Raw genomic sequence first — 26,891 nt, 5'->3', positions numbered from 1 at the left:
GGAACTTGGTTTTAAAGTATATGATACATGCCCAGGGGATATATTTGGGAGTTTTAATACTTTATTATCATTGTAAACACAACATCCAGGAATGTAACTACATCCAGAAGGGAGGCAGGGCTCAGAGGGGAGAGGAACACAAAGGTATATGTAAATTGTTAATGGTCTAGTTCTGTGCTGTTCAAAGTATGGTCTCCAGGCCAGCAGCATCAGCATCTCCTGGAAACTTGTTAGAAAAGAAAATTCTCAGCTCCATCCCCTGCCCTGGAGGTGGAGCCCAGCAGTCTGAGTTTTAATAAGCTTTCCTGGTGAATCTGATGCATGCTAAAGTTTAAAATATACTGATCTAGCTCCTGGGTTGGATGGTATGCTTACATGTTCCACTCTGATAATTAAAAATAAAAATAAAGTAAACACACAAATAAATAAATAGGACCATGTAAGGACTAATGATGGCTATGTGTCAAGAACTAAGGATTAAATTTTAATCTAATTTTACGCACTTGAGACTCATTTTGAAAAGAGGAAAAATAAGACTTTTCAGCAACCCATTGATCTTAATATGTCAACACTCAAAGTCTAAGTCAACGCAGAACAGTATCGACTCGGAATAAGTGTCTTATTACAAAAAGTCCCAGAATACAAGAGAAGAAAGAGTCTAATTAGAATGTAGAGACCTCAGGATAGTGCTGAGCATCAGGGAGATGCTCTTGGTTACAGCCTAAACCTTTGCATCAAGTTTTTTCCGAGATTCTGCCTTCACACTGGCTCTGACATCTGCTCTTACCTGGCAGCATGTGGCACCTGCTCTGTGGACTTTCAATCTGTGCCGAGCAAGAGGGAACCACGGGAGATGCCATCTCTCAGAGAGAGGAGTGGTGGGTGGCTTTCAGTAGAGATGTTATGCCCCTCCTGCTCCCAGCAGCCACCATGGCCAGGAGCCAGGTTTGGGCCCAGAGTGGGAAGGCTGGCCTGTCTCCAGCTTGAGCCTTGGTGAGAACAGAGCATAGGCCTCGGTGTAATTGCCTCCTCAGCACAGCAGCCTCGTTGCTATTGTTGTCCTGCCATTTTCTCTGAACAGGCCATGTGGTCTTCTCCTATGAATAGTAATTTCCCCTGAGTTAAGATAATTGGACTGATAGCAGCCATCTGCAGAGCTGTGCCATGTTGGCAGGGCTTTTCAGCCTGACAGGCCAGTGGACCATTTCCTGGGGTGGTTTCCAGGTTCCTCTAGCTAAGAATCCATCCTTTCCCAAGCGGGGTTACAGGGCCAGTCCACAACCCTCCTAGCCATGAAAGAGCAGTGCTGGAACTCAAACCCAGGGTTTCTGAATTTCAAATCCAGGGTTGTTTTTCTGACCTTTGATGCCTTTTAATAACGTGCTCATGGAAAGAATCAATAAGTATCTGCTCAATGCATGCATTTATAAATACGAAGGAAAGATTTTGTACTCAGGTCAGAAGTGACATTAAATTTCATAGTGATGAGAGCTCTAAGCAATAGTAATTAATCAGATCCAGAAAAAAAAAATACCTTTGACAAGAGTGTCATGGTTGCAGTGGATTCATAAACTGTTAAAATAAAAATGGCAGAATGAACAGAACATGGGTGTAGCCCACATTGACAGCTTGTCTATTTTCATTCATTTGAAAATATTTGTTAGGTGTGCACCCATGCAGAGCACTGACCAAATACATAGTCCCTGCTCTCATGGAGAGAGACTGCTATAATTGCCCAGTTGTCTAAGTGTCATGACAGAGTAGCAACTCAAGGTGCTATGGTATTGGAGACTCCAAGCCCGCAAGGGCTATTCTCCAAAAGGTAGTTGCAAACTCACTGCGATCAATGATGGAGAAACTAATATTTTCTAGTTTGTGCCACAAGCTGTGGCCCCATCTGATCTCTCTGTGTTTCCCCCATGATCCAGGTAACAACTGGTGGAAGAGCCAGCTACTACGTGTCCTATCGAAGAGAAGCTTTTGCTCAGATAAAGCTGCCCAAGTACTCGCTGCCAAAGGTACCACGCCTTCTACTGTCCTGGGTCCTGCCAGGTGCCGTGCAGGTTGGAGAGGCTGCCTTGTGGGGCTGTGGGAGGTTTGATCCCTGGCTGGGAGGACTTCTGGTGTCCAGCCTGACCTACCACTGTGAGGTTTGGCCTTGGTTGTCGCGACCCTGGATTCTATATTCCCCTCTCAGCGGGGTCCACAGGCAAGAGCTTTGGTTTCCCATGACTCAGTCAACTGGTATAACCTTGGGTAATTTCCCAGGGAAGGTAGTGAAAGGAGCACTAGTTTTGGAATCTTTTCCAAGGGCTCCTCCCTCTTCTCTGTGGGCCTTACTGCCAAATAGAGGGCTATGCTCCAAATGGCACAGGTGGGAGCACAGATGCCATATATGTGCATGCCTCAGATGCACCGATGAGTCTGAAAGTTTTCTTGCCTTTCTCTGTATTTCAAGGCTAAACATGAATGCGCTGTGTATACTTCTGCTCTCTTCTGCCTGTATGTATAACTTAAAAGGGATATTTTACTATAATGTTAATATCACATGATGGCATTTTAATTCTTCTATTGGAAAATCATAAAATTTACTCTGTAGACCCCATCCCTTATGAACATTGGCTTCCAGGGGGGAGAAGGATCTTAGAACCTCAATGTGAACATGGATTGGATGTAAATGCATCATCTAATGAGGCTACAGAGAAGCAGGGTCAAGCTAGGCACATATAAAGTCCAATGTTGCAAAGATTTGGGTCTCTAAACTGGTACTAAGACGTTGTGAAAATGAGTATAGAGGTGGGAAGAATTAGGGGATAGGAATATGGATTATTATCTATCTCCTGGTTGTTTCTATTCATTCAGTGGTTCATGCATGCATGTATTCATTCAATCATGTTTCCTTCTTTTATTCATCCATCCAACTCTCCTTTCTTCCATTCAAATTCTAACCTTGTGCCAGCCAATGGCTAAGCTCTGCGGATAGAAAAGTGACTAAGACACAAATGGTCCCTCCCTTGGATGGCACTTCTATTCTGGTAGAGAAGAGAAACACTGAACAAAGAATTATAGCTGTAGGGAGTGCTGTAAGTCTAGAATTCAAGGGCCATTGGGACATTCAAGATGGAACTAACCAAGTATGGATAGAGTTGTTTAAGCTGATATAAGAAGGACAACAAGGAGTTAATCTTGCAAACATGGGGTGAGGGAGAGGCTGATGTAAATACCTGCATACACCTTGTTTTAAGAGAGAGTGTGGTTCAGTCAACAACTGCAAAAGCATTTCGAGAGACTGGGTTGCAAAGGGCAAGGTGGGGGAGGCCAGTGAGGTGGGCAGGGACCATATCAAGTAGCCTCAGAGCCATAGGTACCAATTTCTCATTTTCTCTATCCCTTCTGTGGGTGACTTTTATGGGGCCATTGCAGAGGATTGTCATTGCAGACTGTACCCCTCAGCATAAACTAAACCTAAGCAGAAAAAAGGTATCTCTGCTTGGATAGGATGAAGAAGGGGGAGATCATAATGATGCCCTTTCTAAAGAAGAATACCCCTCAGGGGAGCATGGTCTCCAGGTACTGACAGGCAAGATAGGTTCCAGGAACTTCCTAAACCGTCTACCCAACATATGCCTTGTTTTATCCCTCCTTCCCTCCCTCCTTCCCTCCCTCTTCCCTCCCTCTTCCTTCCCTCTTCCCTCCCTCTCCCTCCCCCTCTCCCTCCCCTTCCTCTCCCCCTCCCCTCCCCGTCTCCCTCTCCTGTCTGGAAAGCAAACACTTCACCCCCCTGGGCACTGTGGCTGCAGGTGAGGACAAGTAAGCCCTCAACTTGATCCCAACCCTAGAACTCTCCATTGATAATTAGCAACCCCGTAGCAATATATTGTGGTAAGGAACTGTCTTTACAGCCCCTTTTATAGGACTTCACCCAGACCAGCTTCTCACTAATGTGATGGCTGCTGTGAAAATAGCTGGATGGTTATTGATCCCCTTTATTAGCCTGCATTGGCCCAGATAGTCATAGTTGGGCTGAGGGGATGGGAGCAGAAGGAATGGGGGGGAAGATCGGTTCTTTCCATTGTTTGAAAATGGAAATGGCTTTATGCCAGTCGTTGCTGTTCCATGCAGCGCTACAACTACCCTTAGGCATCTTGCTTGAAAACAAAAACAGAAACACTGAAAGCCTTCATGCCGTCAGTGCCCTTACCCGACAGCTGGCAGCCTGTCTTCAGGGAATATACTTTCCTGGGTTTCTCCATGGCTCAGGAATGCTTTGCAGAGAATTGAAATGAGTACCATTAATAACGAGCAGCATTATTAGGAGCCACAACCTTCTGCTGAGTCCTCCATAACCCAGTTCGTGGTTGGCACTTCCAGTCTAGTAGGCATGAAAAGCACAAACTGAGGGAGGACGTGGAGGCAGATGTTAAGGAGCAGTGGTGGCACAGGGGAAAGGCAGTTGAGCTTATGGGAAGAAATCCTGGGTTTTCATCCCAGCTCTGTCATGTACTTACCCATGCACCCAGGTCTTCTCATCTGTAAAATGGGGATAATGATGCTGTTTGACAAAGGCATGAAGGTTCAACAAATGGCTCGCTGTTCGTAAAGTGTAATGTGCTCTACAATCTAAGGAATGATTGTGATCCAGGGTTAAATAAGACTGAAGCTCTTAACCTGCCTGGCGTGGAGACCAGTGCTCCTGTGGGATCACAGCTCACCCTGATCTCAGACTCAGTATTGCCTAAGGCCCTACATCTCCCCCTGTTGTCTCCCAGATCCTGGATTTACGCTTAACTTGCTACTTTTTATAATCATCTCTAAAAGAAACATTTTTGTTTTTTTTTTGTTTCTATATGACATTCAATTTGGTAGTGACAATATTGAGCTTTACCTGAGCCCCGTGTTCCTAGAAACAGCAAGGCGTAAGAAATTCCCCCACCTTTTTGCATTCTGGGAAATGGTTTACTGCCAAGAACCACCCTTCTCTGTATGACTTAGATAAAACTTGAGGAAGATCCCCTTGTTTACTATGACAAGGCCAAACATAGATTCTATAATTCCCATTTTTGTCTCATAATTGATTAGTGGAATTGTTTGTCTCTACTGATCAGTCGGGACAAAATGCCTGCTAATTTGACTTGAACTTAAGGTGGGCTCTTCTCCTTCCCCCAGGCCCCTGAACTTCAGCCTGCCCTTGAGCTCAAGCAATCATTGGAACACAAAACAAGCCCCCTTAATGGCCACTTCCAAGAATTGACTGACCAGAAGGAAAAGCATTTCCTGTTCAACTGCTCGGTCACCTGCTCACCCCCACTCCCCCACACCATTTCTTCCTAGGCTTGCTTTACTTTTCCCTGTGAAAAATATCTTTTTTGCGTTCAGTCTGAAGTACTTGCAGATCTTATGATCAGAGTGTTCTCCCTATTGCAATAGTCTCTTCAGAAAAAGTCTCACCTGACATAAGTCTAGATTTGTTTTAATTTGACAATAGATTATGGGTAGGACCATTTTGTATAATTAAAAGAGGAGAGAGGAGAATGTGTCTTAGGAAATTTATTATAAGATAACAATGATATTAACCCCTTCTTTCCTTGCTTTTTACATTTCCCCCAATACAAATGTATTCTTCTCTGCTTTGTCATAGCCACACTTCTTAAAGAGAAATCTGTAATTCTAATCTGTTTCTCACTTCCTAGTCACTCTTCAAACCCCTGCTCGCCCACCTCCACCTCTCCATTATTTCACTCAAACTTCTCTAGCAGTTGTCACCAGTGACCAACTACCTGCCAAAGCCATTAGACATCTCTACATCTTTATCTTTTTTAATGTCTCTGGATCATTTGATGCTTTTGAAAAATAAATTTCCATACTTGATACTCTTTCCTTCCTTTGGCAATATTTGATTCTAATTTACTCTTTAAGTATTGGTGTTACTAAGTTCTCCTTGCATTCTGCATGGTCCCTGGGTGACCTCATCCTTTCTTTTCATATTGGTGGCTCCTATATTCACAGACCTAGCCCAAGTTTCTCATTGATCTCTAGATCACATATTCAACCGCCTATTTGAAGTATTTTCTCTTAAAAAGTTCCATTTAACAGATCCAGAAATGAGCTCATAGTCTCCAAATTCTCATTCTTTGTCTCATTATTGCTTAGCTGATCTGTTTGTCCCCACTGCTCAATATGGACAAAATGCCTGCCAATTTGACTTAACCAAACTTAAGATGGGGTCTCCTCCTTTCCCCAAGCCCATATATCTCATCCTTCTCCAATATTTAATTGCCTATTCCATTTATTTATTCAATAAATTTTTGTTGGATACCTACTATGTGCTGGATATTCTGGGAAGTGCTAGCAATAAAGTGGTAAATAATATAGACATAGTTCCTGCCCTCCAGGAGCTTGTAGTCAAATGAGAGAGATAAACATCAAAAATGTTATTGCCAACATATTTAATTATGGTTGTATTGTGCAATGTAAAGGGAAAGCAGAAAGTCTTGTAAGCCAGATATCTAAGAGACATTTTATTTATCCCTTATTCCCTTCTAGATTCTACCTCCTTAAATATCCCCTATCTGTCTTCAATGTCTACTTTCTGGGGTCAGGCCCTCATGTGTATTATTTGGATTATTGAAATGGCCTTTTAAGCTTTCTTCCTTCCCTCTAATATTGCCCCCATTTAAATCCATTCTTCATACTGCTTCTGCAATGAATATGACCATGCATTGATCATGATTCTCTCCAAATAAATCTCTGAATTACTCAATTCTGATCATGCCTTTCTGCTGCTTAAAATCCTGTGATAGCTTTGCACTACCTTTTGGGTAGAACTTCAGTATGCCATTATAAGACCTCTTATGATCTGATCCCTTTATATCCTCTCCTCTCCCAGAGGAAACTGCTTTCCAGATATGACAAAGTCCACAAAAACTGCTCCAACATCTCTTACCAAAAATGTCTGTGCTCCTCTCACCATCTTCTGTGCCTCTACTGTATCACTTAGTCAAGTCCATGAACAGCCACAAGAGTACGTACTGTCTCCACCACTGGCTCATCTTCCTGAAGGCAGGTTCTGCAGTTTGCTCCTCTGTATTTCTATCACGGCAAATGATGGACATGACACATGCTTAATAATTTAGTGTTTATATCATGAAAGAAATTGAAATAGGACCAGATTACAGGAAAATACCTCAATTACAGCAAAATATTTTCACCATTGTTCACCTAGGAAGTCAAAAGGTTTTGGTTTTCAAGAAGCAACTGTGATGCTCCCAAATTATTGTTTTGAATGTAGAGGGGGAGTGTTATTTATAGTTGTTCTCCAAATAAAAACACATATGTGGTTGTGTCTGCTGTTTTGTAAATACTGAGTTTGGTAAAGTCCCAATCAGAATTTACTCTTATTGCGTTTTCCCTCCTTTAGTTTCTCTCTTCATCACCAATCACATTTCTCCCTCATTGTTTTTGGAATCAGCCAGAATGTTTGAGTAAGGAGGTGACACATGTTTTGGAGTTACATTGAGAAAGCAGGATTCAAGAAATTAACTTCATTATCGTTCATCTCTCTACTGGACCAATTTTAACCTTTTTCTTTGTTCTTGATTATTTAATGTTCTAGTTTTTGGAGACAAGTCACATGGCTCCAAGTTTCTCAAAGAATGATTCTTCAGACTAGTATCGTCTAGAGAGCCCATTCAAATGTCAGGACTTAAGGCTCCATACAGACAAATCTCAGGCAGTGGATCCCATGAGTCTATAGGGATATTAAGCTCTCCAGGTCATTTTGATGCACACTGAATTTATTCCCACCCGTATAATGATTAGCCTCTTGATTCACATAGTCTTGGGTTTAAATCTTAGTATCATTTATTAGCTAAGTGCATTTGGAAAATTAGAAATTTCTCAGACATCCCATGATCCTAGATACTAGGGAGAAGTCTCTCCCCACCCCTCCTCCTGAGCCTGGAGTCCCTGTTCACCAGGTGAGATGGCCTCACAGCAACACTCATGTAAGGTGCGCTCACAGCAAACCTGGCTGCCTCCCATCTTGACCTTGCCACAGGGTTTTAAGTTGTTATTTTTTCTACTTCTTTTACATTAGTTTACTCTAAAATAACTTAGCTCATTCATTTTTATAACCAAAACATCTGGGAAAAGCCAGGCATTTCTGTTGCATCTTTAACAGGGTAAATGAATTTTATCTGTATTCTTGCAGCCACTGTTTCCCCTCCTACTGGGTTCATGGACATTCATTCCACACCAACACGACATGAATTTGTCACATGGTGTTTAAGGGTAAGCCTCATTTCTATTTTCTGGCAGCCCAGCAGGAACCTGTACTTTAATTCTACAAGGTGTATAAGCACAAATGAGCAAGTGAGGTCTTAGTCAAGGTGATCAGAGAGTACAAAGCCAAGGGCTGAGCTTTCACAGAGAATCACCAGTAAAACACACACACACACACACACACACACACACACACACACACAAACAGGAAACACCTCCCATTCACTTGCTCTCCCAATTCTTCTACCCTTGAATTGCTCAAATCAAATGGGCTTGATCCCTGTAAATCATCTTGGAGTGGAGCTCTCCAAGGTACCTGCTTACAGATGTTGCTACCTCCTTTCTGGGGAAGATTGGTGAGATGAAGTCATTGCTCGACCTGGTTATTTATTTACTGTCAACTCTTATGGCTATTGCTAATGCCTGTATTACCAGGGCTTTCCACCACATTATCAAAGTGTTTCTCGTCCTCTACTGGAATGTTGTTATCCTTTGGCATATATACCTGACTAGTTTGATATTTTTAATTCTCCAGTTTTGTCAAATGTTTATCCTGGTGTAAGTTACCTAGATAAGGTCTTGAGTTTCTCTGATAATCTTTGTACAGTGCTTGCTCACAGGTATAAACTGGCTTATATAAAGAATTTTGAATAGTGAACTCCTAGATTTGATTCTAGAAATCATCCAGTCCAGGATTACAAACACAAATGGCTTCAGGGTGCAGAAGTTAACATCAATATATAAGTGGAAGATCATGATAACATATGGGTATATAGGGCTGAGACTCTAATGAGTGCTGACTCCATCTAAAAGACCTCAGATTCCGGTATTCAATAAAGGCTATTGCCAAACTTAGCACACATGGTCCATTTTCATTTCATGAATCATTGGTTTTCAACCCCTCACCTAGAGGCCATATATATACAAATAGCTAGAAGTTAATCATGGGGTTAGAGTCAGACTACAGAGGCTGAAAACCTGGTTCTACTTCTAACTAACTATATTACCTGAAGGAGATTTCTAAACATCTCTGTGCCTTATTTTATTCTTCAATATACTATGGACAACAATATTATCTCCATCATTGGATGATTTGACTTTTAATTGAAATAATACTTTTAGATGACTTAGAATATTGCCTAAATGTTAGCTATTTCTGGTGGTATCCCAACTTCTTCATTTTTTAGGTTTAGAAATTGAAGCCCAGGGGGACTGATACATTCATCCTCATACAACTGACTTATAACAAGTTTATATTATGACCCAGAACACTGTATTCCAACTTGAGTATTGTTTCTTCTGTATTAGTGATTTTTGAATGTTATTCTCTTAGCAGTAGAACATCCCTCATCTTTTACTCCTGAAGTATTATACAAAACTCTAGTATATAAAACAGTTTCAAGTGGTACAGCTCTGATTGAAGCAGAGGTTGGAGGCCCAGAGCCCTACCCATTGACTCTCTCTCCATGCCAACCCTCTTACAATCCCCATGACTCTGAAGATGCCAGAGAAAAGTTCAAAAACCATTACACTACAGAATTTGAAAACATAAATGAAGATCTAGAGAAGGACAGGCCCTGTCTTCTTTGCATGTGTGAGTTTTCTCCAACAAGGCTGAATGTATTTGTTAGTGCTAACACTAACTTCCAGATATAAAAATAAGAAGTTAAAGTCAATGAATCCTGTGAAGTCATGGAAAACAATACCCACAAAAGCCCCTTTCACACAGCATGCTGTCACTTAGCAAGGAATAGAAATCATTATGCTCATTTTTTGTAGCTGTGGTCTGACACAGAATGGTATAAAATTACCTATAACTCTAGCTTTTTTCAACCATTTCATAAGTCATGGCAATTACTCTGGGTCCCAAAGAGCAGGGAGATACGGAGAGCTGCTGCCTTATTGACCATTTTTCTTCTTACAGGACATGCACATCATCAGTACTGATGAGAATCAAGTGTTTGCAGCAGTCCAAGAATGGAACCAGAATGACACATACAACCTCTACATCTCAGACACACGTGGGATCTACTTCACCCTGGCCATGGAGAACATTAAAAGCAGCCGAGGTCTAATGGGAAACATCATTATTGAGTTGTATGAGGTATGTAACCAAGGTTGTCCCTCACCTACATCCAACTGCCTTTAAAGAATTTTCATGGTATAAACACAAGCCTTGGAGTCAGTCCTGAGTGTACCTCCATTCATATCAAGGCATGGGGTGAATGAAGGTATATTAAAATAAAAGTAATGGATGTCATTGGGTAGAAAATTAAATCAGTGGAAGTATTCGGATTCACTGGAAGTTAGCTGACAAGTGCTAATGTAAGCCCCTTAAGAACAAGGTTTCAGTTTGGGAAATGCACCAGATACCTTTACAATGATAAAGATGACTAAAAGGTGTACAGTGGCATTAGAAAGCTTACATTCCCGTGTAAGCTCTAATCACATGAGGAGGCAGAAATACACCTATGTTATTGGGCAGTAAGTCCTGTCTTATTGGGGAATGTGGATGAACGTGGAGCTGCACTATGTCCCCAGGACTCAGTCCATTCCAAAATCCTGTCTGTATAAGCAAGGCTATATAGATAATACCATTGCTCATGCTCCTGTGGTCAGACACAAAAAGAAGATGGTAGATGTTGCTCAGGATGACCTTTCAGTCAAGAAATCACTGTATCTCTGACCCTATTAATATGGTGGATGAGTTTGCTACCATGCTGTTCCCTTCCTAAGAAAAAGAGCCTAAAATTCCATGGTCATTTACAATAGTGAGACACAAGGACCTGAAGTAGAGCATGAATCAAAGTGAAGAATGTGTTTAGATATGTGTAATTTTTTTCTTCCTGCTGACGTGCATTTTCCATCTTGTTGGGGAAATATATATGTGTCACTGCATCTGTGGAGCAGCAGAGCCTACCAGACGGGGCAAATCCTTTAAAGCTAGCCCTATTGAGCTGGCTCTCCATTCACTTTTACCAGGGTTGACTGTGTCCCTACTTTGTATTCAAGCTAATGAAGGAGGCAGAAGAGAGAAAATGGTTATTGCTCTCAAGTAGTTTGCAGTATGGTTTGTTGGTCTTTGAGGGTGTCAGTAAACAAAGTTCTTTTTCTGTCTGGGCAAAGTTGGAACCAATTGAGACAGAGACATAGGGTGAGAGAAATAGAGATCAAATGTAATCTTCATTGCTTTTAAAACTTATTTGGGAAAAAAGGAGGGCTTGCAATGCATCCCAGAATTGGACTCAGTAATCCAGTCACAGGCCAAAATGGTAAATCAAAGACTCTCCTAAGGATATGTGTTCCTATAACCCCACAGCATTGAAGCAAAGTGTGACTTTGGCAGGTAGATCTCAAAAATAGAGGTGGGGGATGAACTGTACATTCCCAGTACTTCTCAAACTTACCAATGTGATTATCAGTTATCTTGCCCTGGGGAGGAAAGAGTGAAGAAGTTGATGAAATCCCAAATGTCAAGAAAGGCAAGAACTAAGGATTTGAAGGATTGTGTAGATTTGTGAGAAAGTGAGCTAGCTAGCCTAATTGAGCAGAATAGATGCTTGTTTGGGACAAGAATGGGGGCTGGATAAGAAGTTCGAGTTCAGATTCTAGAAGACATTGAATACCAAAGAGAATAAATTGGAACCTGGTCGTATCTAGACCATGATCATACTGAAGGATTTTAGAGGACCATGCTGTTTTGCATCTGGACTTACATCCTGTGGTTTGAAGATAAAGCTCAATTTAATTTGTCTCTAGGGGTCTTCAGACTTTAACTTTTTCACTGGAGATTCTCATTGAAAGTGAAATTATGTAACTTTTGGCCAGTTAGCAAGGAGACTACAAGTTTTCTGGACTCTGAATAATGCAGCTTGGAAACTCAGTAAGTTTTCATATATAATTCAACTAAATTAACACAGTGTCATCGAGTATATTTTGTTTGATGATATGGACTGCTGCATGAGACTAACAATCTATTGGAAAGATATAAGTGACTCTGTTAGGGTAGTGTTCACAGTCTTAACTTCTCTAACTTGTATTAGAGGTGCGGATCCCCCATGTTGTGAGATCACAGAAGAGGAAATTTAAGTCTAACTTAAGGCATTTGGGAAGACTTGTAGATGAGATGGATTAAAGGATGACCTGTTGGATAGAGGGAGACAGGTGTAACTGGTAGAATTGTAGCTTGACAGGTGAACAGGAGTCTAGTTCACTCCTGTGAAATGCACTGGTAGAGGTCCATTTTCATGGAGTGTGGAACAATCCCAGGGAATGATAGGAATGAAGATTGTGAAGATGCTGGTAAGGAGCTTGATAGAAGAGCTGAGCTTTTATTTTGTGAACTAGGATTTATCTGTCTCTTTCCCCCACATCTACATACCAAGCAAATAATATTTTCATACATCATGTGGTCCCTTGTGCCAAGTTAATTTGTAACTTTATATTATTTTTCTCCAGCTTAGGAATGCTTATTGTAATATAAATAACTGAAGTTGGTGCCATCATAGACATAATTTTGACTTTTCTGTAATATAAATTTTAAAAGAAAATCAACACACGTTACCCTTTATGACTAGTAACAAATTATCTGTGTCTGATGAATAGTTGTGAGATGTTACCAGTGTGTGTTAACACCATGATGTGTTATCACTATGTTGAAACACCACTGTGGGTAATGGTGAGCCATTGATGAGGCAAGGGATGATCAGAAAAGCCTTGTGAAAAGGCTGTGGCCACAGGAGGTAGAATGGTTTGGAAAAGGGAAGTTCCTGGGAGTGGAGAGGGATTGAGACCCTCTGGAGCCAGGGCTTCTCGGGACATTACATCTGCATTCCCTTGTCTGAAAATCAGAGATGCCTGCAGATAAGTGTCAGATGTGCAGCTGACCACTGCCACTTAAAGCTAGTGGTATATCCATCTTCCATGAAGACCTCTTTAGCCTCTCCTTGACAATGAAAATCTCAAATATTCTCCCATTGTCTGAAGAGGAGACTCAGACAATGGAACTTATTAGTAAATTTATATTGCAGGCCTTGGCATTGAGAGATCTTGGAGACTAGTGGGAATCAGCCCTGCTGAGCTTCCTAAACCTAACAAGGCTGAGAAATTGATTGCGGAGCACTCTCCTGCTATAGAAAATCTCTGACTTGTTCTCCCTCAAATCCTTGCCTCAAAGTACATTGTTGTCATGGCTGCAGTTATATAATCATGAGAGAAAGTAATGCATGAAGGTTAAATAATCGATTTCTTATTTAAGGTGTCAGAAGCCCACTCCACTGAAACAAGGCTGGTGTTGACAGCGAATGTGTTCCCTTATGCGTGCTCACCATTGAGAAGCTCAAGAAACAAGAGGCAGGAGGCCTCCTTTGGGCAGTGTAGCCTATCCTTTCCCCTTCCTGTGCAGGGGTTTGAGAAATAACACTCTCCCAGGATGGTTCAGCATAGGGGAGTGAATCCATTGTGTTTTTTTCTCTCCTTCACACACAGTAATTCTTATAACACTATTTTTATATACATCTCTGTTGTAGTTTTTTTCACATCCTTAACTATCAGCTATATTTATTCGTAATTGCTACCCACTAATAAATGAAGAATCCAAAATTATCTCCAATACCCCCAATAATGCTATGTAAATATGCTCTGAGATACTGGTCTGATGCATTTTCTTTAATGCCTACCTGAATATTAAGCAACCAGCTTTCAACTTCTTACAAAAATAGAAATGGCATACCAGGAAATGCCTTACACCAGTGCCATTCAATAAGCATATCGTGTGAGCTGCCTTTGCCATTTTAAATTTTATTCTATTCACATTTAAAAAGTAGAAAGAAACGGGTGAAGTTAACTCTAGTAATGTATTTGATTCAACCAAAAATATCTAAAATATCATTTCAGCACACCGTCAATATAAAAAATTACTAATGACTTATTTTATATTCTTTTCATGCTAAGTCTACAAAATCTTGGTGTATTTTACACCTCCCATGCATCTCAATTTGTATGGTAAATTTTCAGCAGAAAAACTTGATCAGTATTTGCATTTCGTAAAATTCACAGTATAAAAGTAGATTTGCATGCCCAAGCTATTGAAAGCATACCTAAAAGTTTGCCAATAACTAAATTGAGTACCAGGGTCTTTAAATTTAAATTTAAAATAGTTACAATTAAGTAAAATTAAAAATTCAGTTTCTCAGTCACACTAGCCACATTTCAGGGGCTCAGTAACCATGTGTGGCTAGTGGCTACTATACTGGACTGCACAGCTCTGGATAGTTTATATTCTTTTTCTCATTCATCCATCACAATATCTCTCTGAAATAGGTGTCTGTTTTAGTTTCCTAGGCTGCTGAAAGCAGATACCGTGCAATAGATTTGCTTCACAATGGGAATTAATTAGCCTACAGTTTTGAGGCTGAGAAAAATGTCCAAATCAAGGCATCATCAAGGCCATGCTTTCTTCCTAAAGACCAGCTGCCCATTATGTTGACTCCACATGGCGGCATCCGCTGGCCTCTCCCTTCTCATGGGTTTTATTGCTTTCAGTTTCTTGCTTCCCGGCTTCCTCTCTCTCTCTCTCTCCCTCTTTGTATTCATCCCATTTATAAAGGACTTCAGTAAGGAGATTAAGACCCATCCTGATTGAAGTGGGTCATAAGCTAACTGAAGTAACCTCATAAAAACTCTTTACTACAATGGGTTTACATACAGGAATGGATTAGATTTAAGAACATGTCTTTCTGTGGTACATACAGCCTCAAACCACCCCAGTGTCATTCTCATTGTTCCTAGAAGATTACAGAAATATAGGGAATTTAGTGATTTGGCTCAAGTTGCACAGCTAGTAAATGTCATGTGAGTGGAATCATCCAATAGGTAGCTTTTTAGTTTTGCTTCTTTCACCAAGCATAATGCCTTTGATATTCTTCCATGATCTTACATATATCAATGTGTTCTTTTTATGGCTGAGAAGTTTTGCATTGGGTAGATGTGCCACAGTTTGTTTACTCATTCACCAGTTGAAGGACATTGAAGTTGTTTCCAGTTTTGTGTGATCATGAATAAGTTTGATATAAACCTTCATAAGAACATAAGCTTACATTTCTCATGGGTAAATACCAAATACCTAGGAGTTGGAATACTGGGTCAAAGGTAAGCATATGTTTAACTTTTTAAGAGTCTGCCAAACTGTTTCCAAAGTGACTGTATCATTTTCATCCACACCAGCAATGAATGAGAGTTCTAGCTGCTCCACATCTCACCAACACTTTGTATTGTCAGTTTTGTGTGTTTGTATGTGTTTAGCCGTTCTGATAAGTGCCTAGTGGTATTCATTGTAGTTTTAATTTTTACTTCCCTAATAACTAATTATGTTCATCTTCCTATACATGAATAGTTCATAGAAAAACTCTCCAAGCCATCCTTAGTGTCCTTGTGTCTTTGTCCATCTTATTGATGTTTCCTTGCCGTCCCTCTCCTAGGTGCCTGCCATCCACCCTCTGCTTTATCATAACCTTCTTTGACCCTTCTTGGACCAGGTGGAGCCAATTAATGACTCCTCAGAGACTTTTCCCCAAACTGACCTTGCTCAGCCCCTCACCACAGACCCAACTCTAGGGACAGCCGGAGGCAGCCCATGATAATTGCTTTTCTCAGCAGGACCCTGGTTCCCTTGTCCTAAGGGCCCAGGGAGGTGAGTGACAGATGACCATGCCACCTGGACCCAGTGCTCTGCCAAGGGGCTGGCTGTCAGGTTCTCTCCTGTGCCTCAAATCGATTCTGAAAGGGAAAGTAGGCCATGTAGGCCTGACACCTTGTGCCACTCTCTTTTTTTGGGCACCATCACTTTCTGGAACCCTTCTCTCTGGGCTGTTGGGACCATCAGCAGCAGCCATGCAGCATGTTTGAAGTTTATCTGATGTCAGCTATCTCCTTGGATGGAGAAGAGTTTAAAAATATGTCTCATTCTCCAGTTGCCCTCTACATTGCACACAGTTTCATGCATTTGTGTCAGAAATATATGTGTACATAAACATGTACACTGGCACACACATAGGAGTATGAGTCCTCTGGGTTGCAACATAAATGTATTTCTTAATTCAGTTGCAAAGAAAAAGTTTAAAAGGTGTTGGCCTGTGGTATGCAAAAGCACAGTATCCTCCAAACTCATTGTGCATTTACATGGGACAGGAAGCCAAAAGGCAATTCAGTAATAATGTTAGGGCTTTGAACTAACCAAATATGAATGGGAAGTGCTCTGGCTGTTCCGACAGGAGGGAAATTGCCGTGTCATGTGCAACTGCAGGAGAAATGCTTTCAGAGTCAGAGATGGGACTTCCCTGGAAATCTCTCCTCCTACACCTTTTCTGTGCTCTTTCTCCCTGATTTTGCCCTCAGTGTATGGGACACACAGGAAATGTGAGTGGTGGAACTTGCAGTGGGAAAACACGGTAATGACACTTGCATCTGCTGAACACGCTTATCTGGAGGAGCACAAGAAGTAACTGAGTGGCTAGCAATTCCTGCTGCCCTGAGTCCAATTAGGAGGCAGGGGATGCGCATGGCAGGATCGCCACAGGAACAATGGGTCATGGACCCAGGAATCTGAGTCTGACCTGTGCGTTTTCTCCCAGGAAGTGGCTACTAGGCCTTAGGTTCTTCTGGAGAGCAGCCAGCTGGCTCGGGAGAGAGCCCTCTGGAGTCACTCTCTGGGAGTCTAACAGAAAAGGCGCTAGCTAAAAGAAAAAGCCAAAAGGCCTCCATCAGGCAGAAAGTTCTGGAGAAAACCAGATTCCTTTCTTTGTGAGGAATGATTGGCAATCAGGTTTGAGAGAAACACCCTTCCAGTTGGTTTTAAAGACCCAGGTGATCCTGGATGAGCATATGAGACTCCAGCCAGGCAAAGCCTTGGCCTCCCTGAAACGGGCACTGACTTAAGGCAGTTAGGGCAGGGCCAGGGAGGGTCCTTAGGCGGGGAGGGGGATAGTGCTGACACCACTGCCTCTCCCCCACCTTGGCTTGGCTCCTTGCCCTACTCTGTTTAGGTTAGGAATCTAATCAACACCCTTGTTGGCTTTTTGTCAAATCCCCTTGGTTGTGTTCTTCCCAGATAATTCTCTTCTCCTCCGGACATTCTCTATCCTCATTTTTGTTTATTTGTTTTTATGTGAGTTGGCACTCTTTCAGGGCCAGTCAGGTTAATAAAATAAAAAATAAGACTTCTTATTTCATCAGCTAAGTTAATGTCATTAAAAAAAAAATAAAGCTCACATCACGGAATGCTTTCCTTTCCCTCCGACTCATGATCTCTTGGGGTTCAAATAAACCTCAGTTAACCATGATCCTCAAAGAGTGAGAGTCATATACAATTCAACATTTGAGTTATCTGAGTAACTCAGATAACTTCCATTCAACCTCTTGTTTAATAAACTATGTGAATCACCTCTTGGCTTTGGAACATGCTGGGACTTCCACAGGGATTTAAGAGAATCTTTCTTTCTTAGACACAGGGCATTGTCATTCTAAACATCTGGTATCATTGTCCAGCATGCAGACGGAGAAGGAATAAAAGTTTGGGTCAAGTCTACTTACCCCAGAACCCTTCTAGATGATAAATCTCTTTTAATCCTCTAGCTGCTTGTTTTGAGATGTTGCTCTTCTCTCTTCAAAGTATCAGTTAATTGGGAATCCTGGCAAGGGTTCTCTGCATTATCTCATGTCTCCTTTACCAGCCAACTGGAAACTAAGGCACAACAGGGCATATTTAGTCTATTTCAAAGTGACCGTTGGCTGCGACCCAAAGATGATAAGTGAGTTATCCAAGGTCACACAGTGAGCTAGTGGTGTGGCCAGATGATGGATGCCAGGTCTCCAAACTGGGTCATCTGCCCCAAAATATCTACCTCACTACTAATCAGGATGCTTAAACTTCCCCAATAAGAATTATCCCTCCATACCTTGAAAACCTGTCTACAAACTCCTCCTGTAAAATAAACATATTTTCTGGCAGGGGTAACTCCTATAGTTGTTATCAACCATTCCCACCTCAAAGAGAATGTTAGTAGGTAATTAAGGATAAGGCTTTTTGGATCAAAGTGCAATGACAGGTGTAGGGGGTGGAGAAGCAGATGGGTGAGAGGGAGGTGGGAAATCTGGGGAGGGCTGAGGGGTACAGAGATGAACTTCCTAAACTTCTCCTTTTCCCCCCAATTCTGTATAGTATGCAGAATTTCTCATAATGTTCCCTCCTCTTCTCTTTTTTGTGCCCCCAATGCCCTATAGAAAAATGCTGGGGCTTCTCCCAGGGTTTCTCCAGGATTTCAGGTTTTTTGGCCCAACATGGTTCTCCATCTCTTGCCCTTTTTCCTAGGTAGCAGGTATCAAAGGGATATTCCTGGCAAACAAGAAGGTGGATGACCAGGTGAAGACGTATATCACATACAACAAGGGCAGGGATTGGCGCCTACTGCAAGCCCCAGACGTGGACCTGAGAGGGAGTCCGGTGCATTGCCTGCTGGTCAGTCTTCCAGTCTCATCTAGAGTTCACAGGGCAGGCTGGGTGCCTGGGGATGTCACATCGAGGACTTTCTTCCCTCAAGGGGTCTTATGAACTTAGCCAATGATGGGCAGGGATTTCCTTCAACTCCCATAGAATTGGCCGACGGGCTCAGGCTCACACCAATTCAAGTTCAACTGAGAACCTTGGACATTTACTGAGAATCTACTTCACACTTGGTTGTGGGTAAGATGAAGAAATGTATAAGAGAAAGAGCCTGTTCGAGGATCCCAGGCAGATCGCAGTAGCAGTAGCTCACGTGTTAACTGACGATGATCTGACACGATTTTATAAGGACTTGATAGAGGTCAAGGTGAGCAAAGGTGGCCTTGGCAGCCCAGGAAAGGGAAGGCTGGTTTGTTCACATGGGACAATTATTAATTTATCGGGATTCTCAGGGTTCCTGCTGTATAGAATTTTGCAGGAGACACTATGGAGGATGCAAAGATATATAAGATGTTATCCCTGCCCCTACCCTTACTTACTCCCAGGTACTGCCACTCTAAGTGGGCAGAGAAGACAGTTAATAGTACAATCCACAACACCCAGTGTCCTCCTAATGAGAACCCATTAGAGAACTCTTTTAAGGTTCCATAAATGGTTATGTTTCTCCCAAGCAAAATACTGCATTTTATTACTTATTCAAAAAGGTTTATTAACCACATATTATATTCTAGACAATATGTTAAAAACTGAGGACCTACTAGTAAATGGGACAGACAGGGCTCTTCCCCTTTTGCAGTTTTCAGTCCTATTCTCTGCGTCCCATTTTGCTTTAGATGTTAGGAAGCTCAGAGACAAATGACTGCCTACCTCTAGAAACTGGTCATAACATGATTTTATTTTCCCTCAAACCCTACCCATGGCTTCATCTTATTTTCTTAAACTAATGCTTTCTTTACCCAATTTCATCTTATTTTTAATTTATTATATAGTGTACATCTCTATGCACCCCCTACCCCTTTTTAGAAAGCACTAGGGGGATAAATAAATAAATAACATAAACATATGAGTTTTAAATCAAAAATGGCTTCAAACATTTTAAGTAAAATTCAAGTAAAATCATGAACAGGAGCCTAATGCATAAAACAGAAATGGAAACAATTTGGTTGAAGAGAGTAGAGGGCCTGGGGACTGTTTCAGTAAGTTTCCCCTCATCATCCATCCCAGTGGCCCTTTAGAGCTCTGAGAAGCAGAGTTTGACAGGGTGACCATTCTGAAGGTGAATGGTCGGGATCACATATGGGCGAAGGTTAGTGTTGTCCTGTCGGAGGCTTCAGAAGGCAGCCCATGAACTGCACCTTGATAGGTGGGGTGGGGGTACGGAAGGGAAGGAAAGGCATTCCATTGTGGGTGGGAGTGGGCACAGGGATGGGCCTTTTAAAGGTGCCCAGGGCAGCTTGTGATGTGAGCATACTATTTGGGGTGGAGATACTCCTGCCCAAAATTAAGTGTGCAGCTCGTCACCCAGTATCCTGCTGTGGCTGGAAGCTGGACTGCCCATCTCTGGAGTGAGGGTGTGTGTGTGTCAGGAGTTTCCTAGAATGAAGCTATTTTCTTCTTCTCCCTTTTAGCCCTTCTGCTCCTTACACCTGCACCTGCAGATCTCTGAAAACCCTTATTCCTCTGGAAGAATCTCCAGCAAAGAGACAGCCCCAGGACTTGTGGTGGCTACAGGTGAGAATAAGGAAGGTATTCTTTGGGCTTCTTCTTTACTGGGGACTTTGGGAATAAGTTTGTAGCTACTTTTTTAAAATTTAAACATTTTTTATTGTGAAATATAAATACAGAAAAGTGATAACTTTCAAAGTGTAGTTTAACAAGTATTTACAAAGCAAATTTCAAAGTATGGTATGGTTACAGTCCCACAATTTCAGTTATTTCCTCCTATCTGTTCTAATACATGAGACTAAAAAATAATCTCTATAATGTTTCAGTATTCATAAACCTTTGTTAAATCCTCTCTTGTTTGCTGCTACTCCTCTCTCTCATTTGATCACTGTCTCAATCTTCAGGGATATCTAGGCAATGACCACTCTAACTTGTTCACATAGAAAGGGGTGTCAACGTTATGGGGAAGGGGGTGCGGCTGGTTAATATACTTGAAGAGACTCGTGCCTCTGGGTTTTGGGACTTATCTGGCACAGGAACAAACTGGAGGTTTTAAGTTTCTGAAAAATAAACTTAGTGAGTGAAACTTTTATAGAGTCTCAGATAGAGACCTAGGTATTCCTTAGGGTTTTCAGGAATACTGTTTGTAGCCTGCTTTTGAAATGGACCCATATGGACACCAGATGAAAGCTGTGGGCACTCTCCCCATCTTTGGGTCCCAATCTAAGAACCTAGAGCTCCAGACCTTGGTAACGTCTAGGTTAATGCATCATCCCACCCAGCCACAGAGCTGTCCATAGTGGTTAGCAAGAGACCAGAGTTCCTCTCAAAGTAAACTGACAAATCGGAAAGACGGTTTGTTATAGGGAATTCTCACTTTAAGAAAATATGATATATGTACTGCTCAGCTCACCAAATATCAGTTGGGGTGATTTTCTCTTTACACAGAGGTTTCTTTACAAAGGGTTTCACCCCAGAGCTGTTTTTAATCAGGAGGTCTCTGGTGCATGCAAAGGTTTGTTTACACATGATTGACCACTTGGCTGAGAGCCTGGGGAAAGGGCAGAAAAACTTAAGGTTGCATTGTTGGAACCACTGTCCACTGAACATCAATCAGAAATGAAGATAAAGCAACACTGAAATGAAAACGAAAGTCTCTGGGGAAGAAGTGTGCTCTGATTTGCATGCATTTGATTTACATACACCTTTTCAGGAATACATTGATGGCATAAAGCAAGGCAGGCTTCTGATCTTCCACGTTGAAGCTCTGGTGTTAGGCAGTCATTTTATAATGAAAGCAGATAAATTCACTGTGACTTTCAGAGCTGCTACATTCTTTCTCTCTCATCAACCAGAAGCTCTGCCCCTTGGAGTTACTGCTCTCCTAGACATGGCTGCCTTCTCCAAGCATCTAACTTAGTGAACTTTTAAATACCACCAGTGATGGCTAACATCAACTTCTGCCATTTCAGCCAACTCATCTCAAATCCAAGTGGATGGGCTCACTATATTTAACCCTGCTGGCTGTAGGGAGCCCAGAATAGCAAGAGATCAGAGCTGACTCTGTTGCAATTCTCCTTGCTTGGGGAGTGATGCCCACACTCTCCAATCCATGTGGGCTGAACCTCCCAACTCAGAGGCTATGGTACCCTTTACATCTCCTTAGACCTATGATAGGCCCTGGGCTGCAGTAGAAACAATACTGAATAGTGATCCATAATAATATTATTTGGATGTTTACTCTGTAGCCAAGCATTGTTCTAAGTGATTTAGTCACTCTGAACTTCAGTGTTTTCATTGGTCAAGTGGGAATAATACCGCTAATAGCATGGCAGGATTAAATGAAGCAATGAATGGAAAGTTCTTAGAACAGTGCCTAGGATATATATAGAATGTTACCTATTATCATCATTAATTTTACAGAAGTTAAAACTGCTCTTTTTGCCGTGGAAGACTATAGTTAACTCATCTCCTTCAATAGAATTCCTAAGTCATATGCCTACGTAGGCTGTGCATATGCTGAAGGAAACTCAGGAACCCTGCCCTGCTGCTTTCAAGTCTGAGCTCTGACACTTACTTGCCTTCTGAATTTAGCTGAGTTCTTTAACATCTGAGCTTCACTTCCCTTGTTTGTAAAGCAGGGATGCTTTCTGCCTGTTGTCAGAATTAGAGATGGAAGAGAGTGTGTTTACATGACCCAGCAGGATGCTCAGAGCTTAGTAAGCTGGATCAGGGGTGGTAGTTATTACCTGTGACCAGCATTTGCCTCTAAATTAGTGTGATGTTAAGTCTTTTGTAAATTTACAAACATGCAGACTTTAAAGAACTGGTTTTAAATTCTTTTAGTCCATTTATATTGGAATTGACTTCCCTTTCCTCTCTGCTTTGAAACTCTTGAGGCTTTGTGTAGTGCCCTGGGATGGGAGGGGCATAACACAGCTTACAAGATTTGCATGGGAAGCCAGAGCTGGATCATTGGGGAGAAGCCAGAGCTGGATCAGTGGGTGTGCCTCCTTGTACCCAGCCTCCCCTTACCTGCTTTCCTGATCTCCCAGGGAGATATTTGCCATCAGAAAAACAATTAGGAAATCAGCAAGTATGTCTCCAGGGGCCTGCACAGAGCCTGTCTCTCCAGGGCTCCTTCCCACACCCGTGGGCTCTACTTGCCTTCAGGTATCAGTGACCTGGGCTCTCTCCCCTCCACTCCTGCCTCTCCCTCCCTCTTTCCCACCTCACATTGAGATCTGGTCTCAGGGGAGTGCACCCTGGGATTCATGGCAAACTCTAGTTGAAGGTGTCTCAGAAGGCAGATGGAATTCCAGTCTGAAGAGTTTGGCAGTTTCTCGGAGCAAGCAGAAACTGCGGGGTTCTCAATGTCCTTAACAACGTGCCATCCAGCTCATGGTAAAGACCTCACAGCCTCACGGTGTTGTACAGACTGCAAAACAATTTCATTGCCTTGATCTCACTACAACTCTGTGGTGTAGGAAGGGGGTTCACCATTCTCTCCAGTTTACAGATGAAGAGACACAGGCCAGGTGGGTACAGGTGTCCATGCAAAGCCACACGCCCACTGCCTCCAAGTCTAGTGCTCCCTCCAGGGAAACCACCCATCCAGTTGAGCCCTGAGCTCCTTTACATGCTAGCTCCACAGCTAACCCAGACACGCCATTCACATTCCCCTAGATGCTGAGGCCCTGGTGCTGGCCCCTCTGAGGGAGGCCCTTCCCCTCCCTGCACATGACTGTGCATGATCTGCCTCTCCATCTATGGAGCCATTACCCCCCAGCATGGGCTGCTCCTGCCTCTGGCATCAGTGGTTGTGAGAGAAGCTCCTCTAACCTCCAAAGGACCACCAGAAGTCTCATTTTTTTTTTTTTTTTTTTTTTGCACAGGCATTTAATTAAGGAGCAGAAAAGGATAACCCTGGGGGGAAATGGGGTAAAAGTAATAAGGTTAAAGCTGCCAGAGAGGAAAGCAAAACCTCCATCACTGATCAGCTAAGCTTTGTGTGGGAGAAGCACCCTGGTCTTTTCTCCATCTCACTCCTTCCTCTCTCCTGTCACACCACTTAACTGTACAGTGGCTACATCTATTTCTTCCAACCTGTGCCAGTGGCTGCTTGGGCTAAGTCTCACCAGTTCCACTCCAGCTAGTGAGGTTCATTATTAAACCTGTCTTCTCTGACACCATAACCAAGACTTTTCTTCTCAGAGCTCGTCTGCATGGCCACTTAGGGACTGAAACTGTTCAGATTTGAATTGTCCTGGATTCATTTTTTCTGACTCTGCATTTGGGTACCAAATTTATTGCCCCTGTGATTAGCATCATTTCTTTCAGGGTCCCTTCAATTGGCTGAAGATATATTTTAAAAGAGACTTCACTGTGAGCTTTGGGTTCTTGACCTCATGGAGCCACCAAAAGCAGTCTAGTTGAGTTTTGAGGCTGAGGACATTGGCAGAACCAGTCCTAGAAGCAAGTGATAGGTGGTAAGATCCTAAGAAGCTATGCCAGAAATGGTAGGTTCAGAGTTCTGGGGAAGTTAGGCTCCTGCCTCCCTCTCTTTCCACCAATCTTGGTAAACATTACTTACCTATCATCACACTCTTTTCTGCTGAAACCAAATATGACCTCTGAATTCTTCTTAGCACGATGCTCCAGGCAACCACTACAGACAACTCAAGCTGATGTTCTTTGCCCTATTCCTCTTTCCTTTCTCATCTGTGTCTTCTAAAACCTGTTTGTGGAAAGTTGAATTCCAAATTCCAGGCAGATCTCTGCAGAGCTGCTCACCAAGCCTCTCCCCGCTCCACTCACTTCTGCTGCCTGAGCCCTGAGCCCCAGGATTATTTTTGGAAGCTGTGTGTCAAAACAAGTTGGCTAGCTGTGTGCTCCTTGATGCTGATGGGAGCTTGACAAGCTGTAGCCTGGCTTTAATTTTTCATTTTGAAGCATTAAATGTCAGAAGCTCAATTAACATTTTCATTATTGCATTTTTATTGTGCTCTTATTTAGGCTACAGATGTGTAGGAGCTAATATTCCCTTCCTGCTATTTTTAAAGAAAAAAATATCAGCCAATATGATCAACTATTGCATGTTTAGGGTATCTTCCTGGTTCTCAGTTCCTCCCCAAATGCACATCAGCATTGGAACATAATTAATCATTTGTTTATTCATTCATTCATCTTTTCACAATTATTTATTAGGCAAACTACTAAATTTGGGGAAATGTTCAAGGCTCTGCAGGGATTATCCATTGGGAAAACAGGGATACTATAAATAGGCTGGAAAATCTTGATCGCTGGCCTTTTAATAAAAATACCCATAAGATGACAAAGCCTAAAGGGAAGGAAAAGAAGAGGTGAGAGAAGAAGCAGCTGTGAAGGGATGGAAGGTAAGTGGGGTCAGTCTAGGCATAAACCGGACAACCTCTCCTGCCACGCATGGTGCCATGGTGTGCTGGGTCTTGTCACCTTTTTCTGGGCACTCTATAATTTAGGTTACATACTCTGTACTACCATGTCACTCACCTGCCCAGTGCTCAAGGGGCACATTGTTAAGTTAGATTACAAACACACGCACACAGACACACACAGACACACACACACACACACACACCAGTGTTTCTCAGGCTAAAATCCTGCATGGGGAGGAGCGTGCTCCTGGGCCCAGCTTCTCCACGCATACTCTTCCACTCTTTGCCACCTGCAGGGGACATCTATCAAGACCTATTTAAAAGATTATCAGTATACAGAGTGAATAGGTCAAGATATCCAAGCTAATCAATATTCAGGTCTTTTAATCTTACCATTTAGCAACACAGGGTGACAGTCCTGTCATACTACTTACTTTTTTTCCCACATTGGATTCTTCTTCCTGCTGGGTTTTTGATATGATACCAAGAAAGAGAATGAAGAAGTCAACTGAAACACCAGTTGGCAAATCTTGCCCTCTGCTACCCACTCCCCCAGCACCAAGCACACTTATTCTTTAAACTGCCTGACACCTTCAAATGATCTGCTTATGTTTCAGGCAACATTGGCCCGGAGCTCTCTTATACTGATGTTGGTGTGTTCATCTCCTCTGATGGGGGCAACACCTGGAGACAGGTAACTGTTTAATTCAGGGACAGGGAAGAGGCATTTAGGGTAGGTTCTGCCAGCTTCTCCCCTTCCTGTAGATTCTCAGACATGTTATGACTTTGAGATTGTGAAAAAAATTGAAGCAGCTGTTCAGTTTGGTAAATTGGGCTGGCAGATTAGAAGGGTAATGGGGTTGGAAGGAAAGCACACTGGGCAGTGGTTAAGAAGAACTAGAATATTCCCTGTTTGTTCATGCTTTTATTCAGTAATACCTGTTAAACAGCCACCATATGCTGAGTCCTGTACTGGTTGCTGGAGATACAACCTTTACAACTTTATCATTAATATCATTAATATGCCTTGGGATCTTGGCATGCAGATCTCTTTACCTTTTGGATCGGTTTCTTCATCTACCAGGTGAAGGGGTTAGAATATTAAAGTTGCAAAGTCATGGAAGTCTATGGTTGTTTCAGTGTTGTATAGGCCCAGCATTAGGTAAATATGAAACAGCTTAATCTATCCATGGCTACATGAAAAATTAATTCAATTTTACAAACATTTATGGCAATGCTGTCCAATAGAATTTTGAGTGATGATGGAAATATTCAGTATCTGTACAGTTCCATGTGTCCATTGAGCACTTTAAATGTTGTTCATGTTAGGGAATTTTAATCTTATTTAATTAATTTTAATTTAATTTAATTAATTAATTAATTTAAATTGAAATAGTCACATATATCATATGTTTGTGATATAGTCACTATATTTAGCAGCACATATGTATAAAATATCAACCAGGAATCAAGCACAAACCTGGAGAGGCAATTGAATATTTTGGAGCTCCTTTCCTCGAGGAACTCAAACT

The 26,891-nt window shown here is 42.1% G+C and overlaps 1 protein-coding gene across 1 annotated transcript in view; it reads left to right on the top strand.

Moving 5' to 3' along the window:
• SORCS3 (sortilin related VPS10 domain containing receptor 3) overlaps positions 1 to 26,891 on the top strand; it is a 593,008-nt gene that overhangs the window by 475,966 nt on the left and 90,151 nt on the right. Inside the window, exons 8-12 of the mRNA XM_037804383.1 lie at positions 1,929 to 2,018; positions 10,205 to 10,384; positions 18,647 to 18,793; positions 20,407 to 20,509; positions 25,977 to 26,053. Coding sequence (XP_037660311.1) covers positions 1,929 to 2,018; positions 10,205 to 10,384; positions 18,647 to 18,793; positions 20,407 to 20,509; positions 25,977 to 26,053 — 597 coding nt within the window. The remainder of the gene's footprint in view (positions 1 to 1,928; positions 2,019 to 10,204; positions 10,385 to 18,646; positions 18,794 to 20,406; positions 20,510 to 25,976; positions 26,054 to 26,891) is intronic.

The sequence above is a fragment of the Choloepus didactylus genome, chromosome 15, assembly GCF_015220235.1.
Source record: "Choloepus didactylus isolate mChoDid1 chromosome 15, mChoDid1.pri, whole genome shotgun sequence".
In the NCBI taxonomy this organism is placed as follows: Eukaryota; Metazoa; Chordata; class Mammalia; order Pilosa; family Megalonychidae; genus Choloepus; species Choloepus didactylus.
Note: the sequence above shows the minus strand (reverse complement) of the source record. Positions and strands in the feature narration are given on the sequence as shown.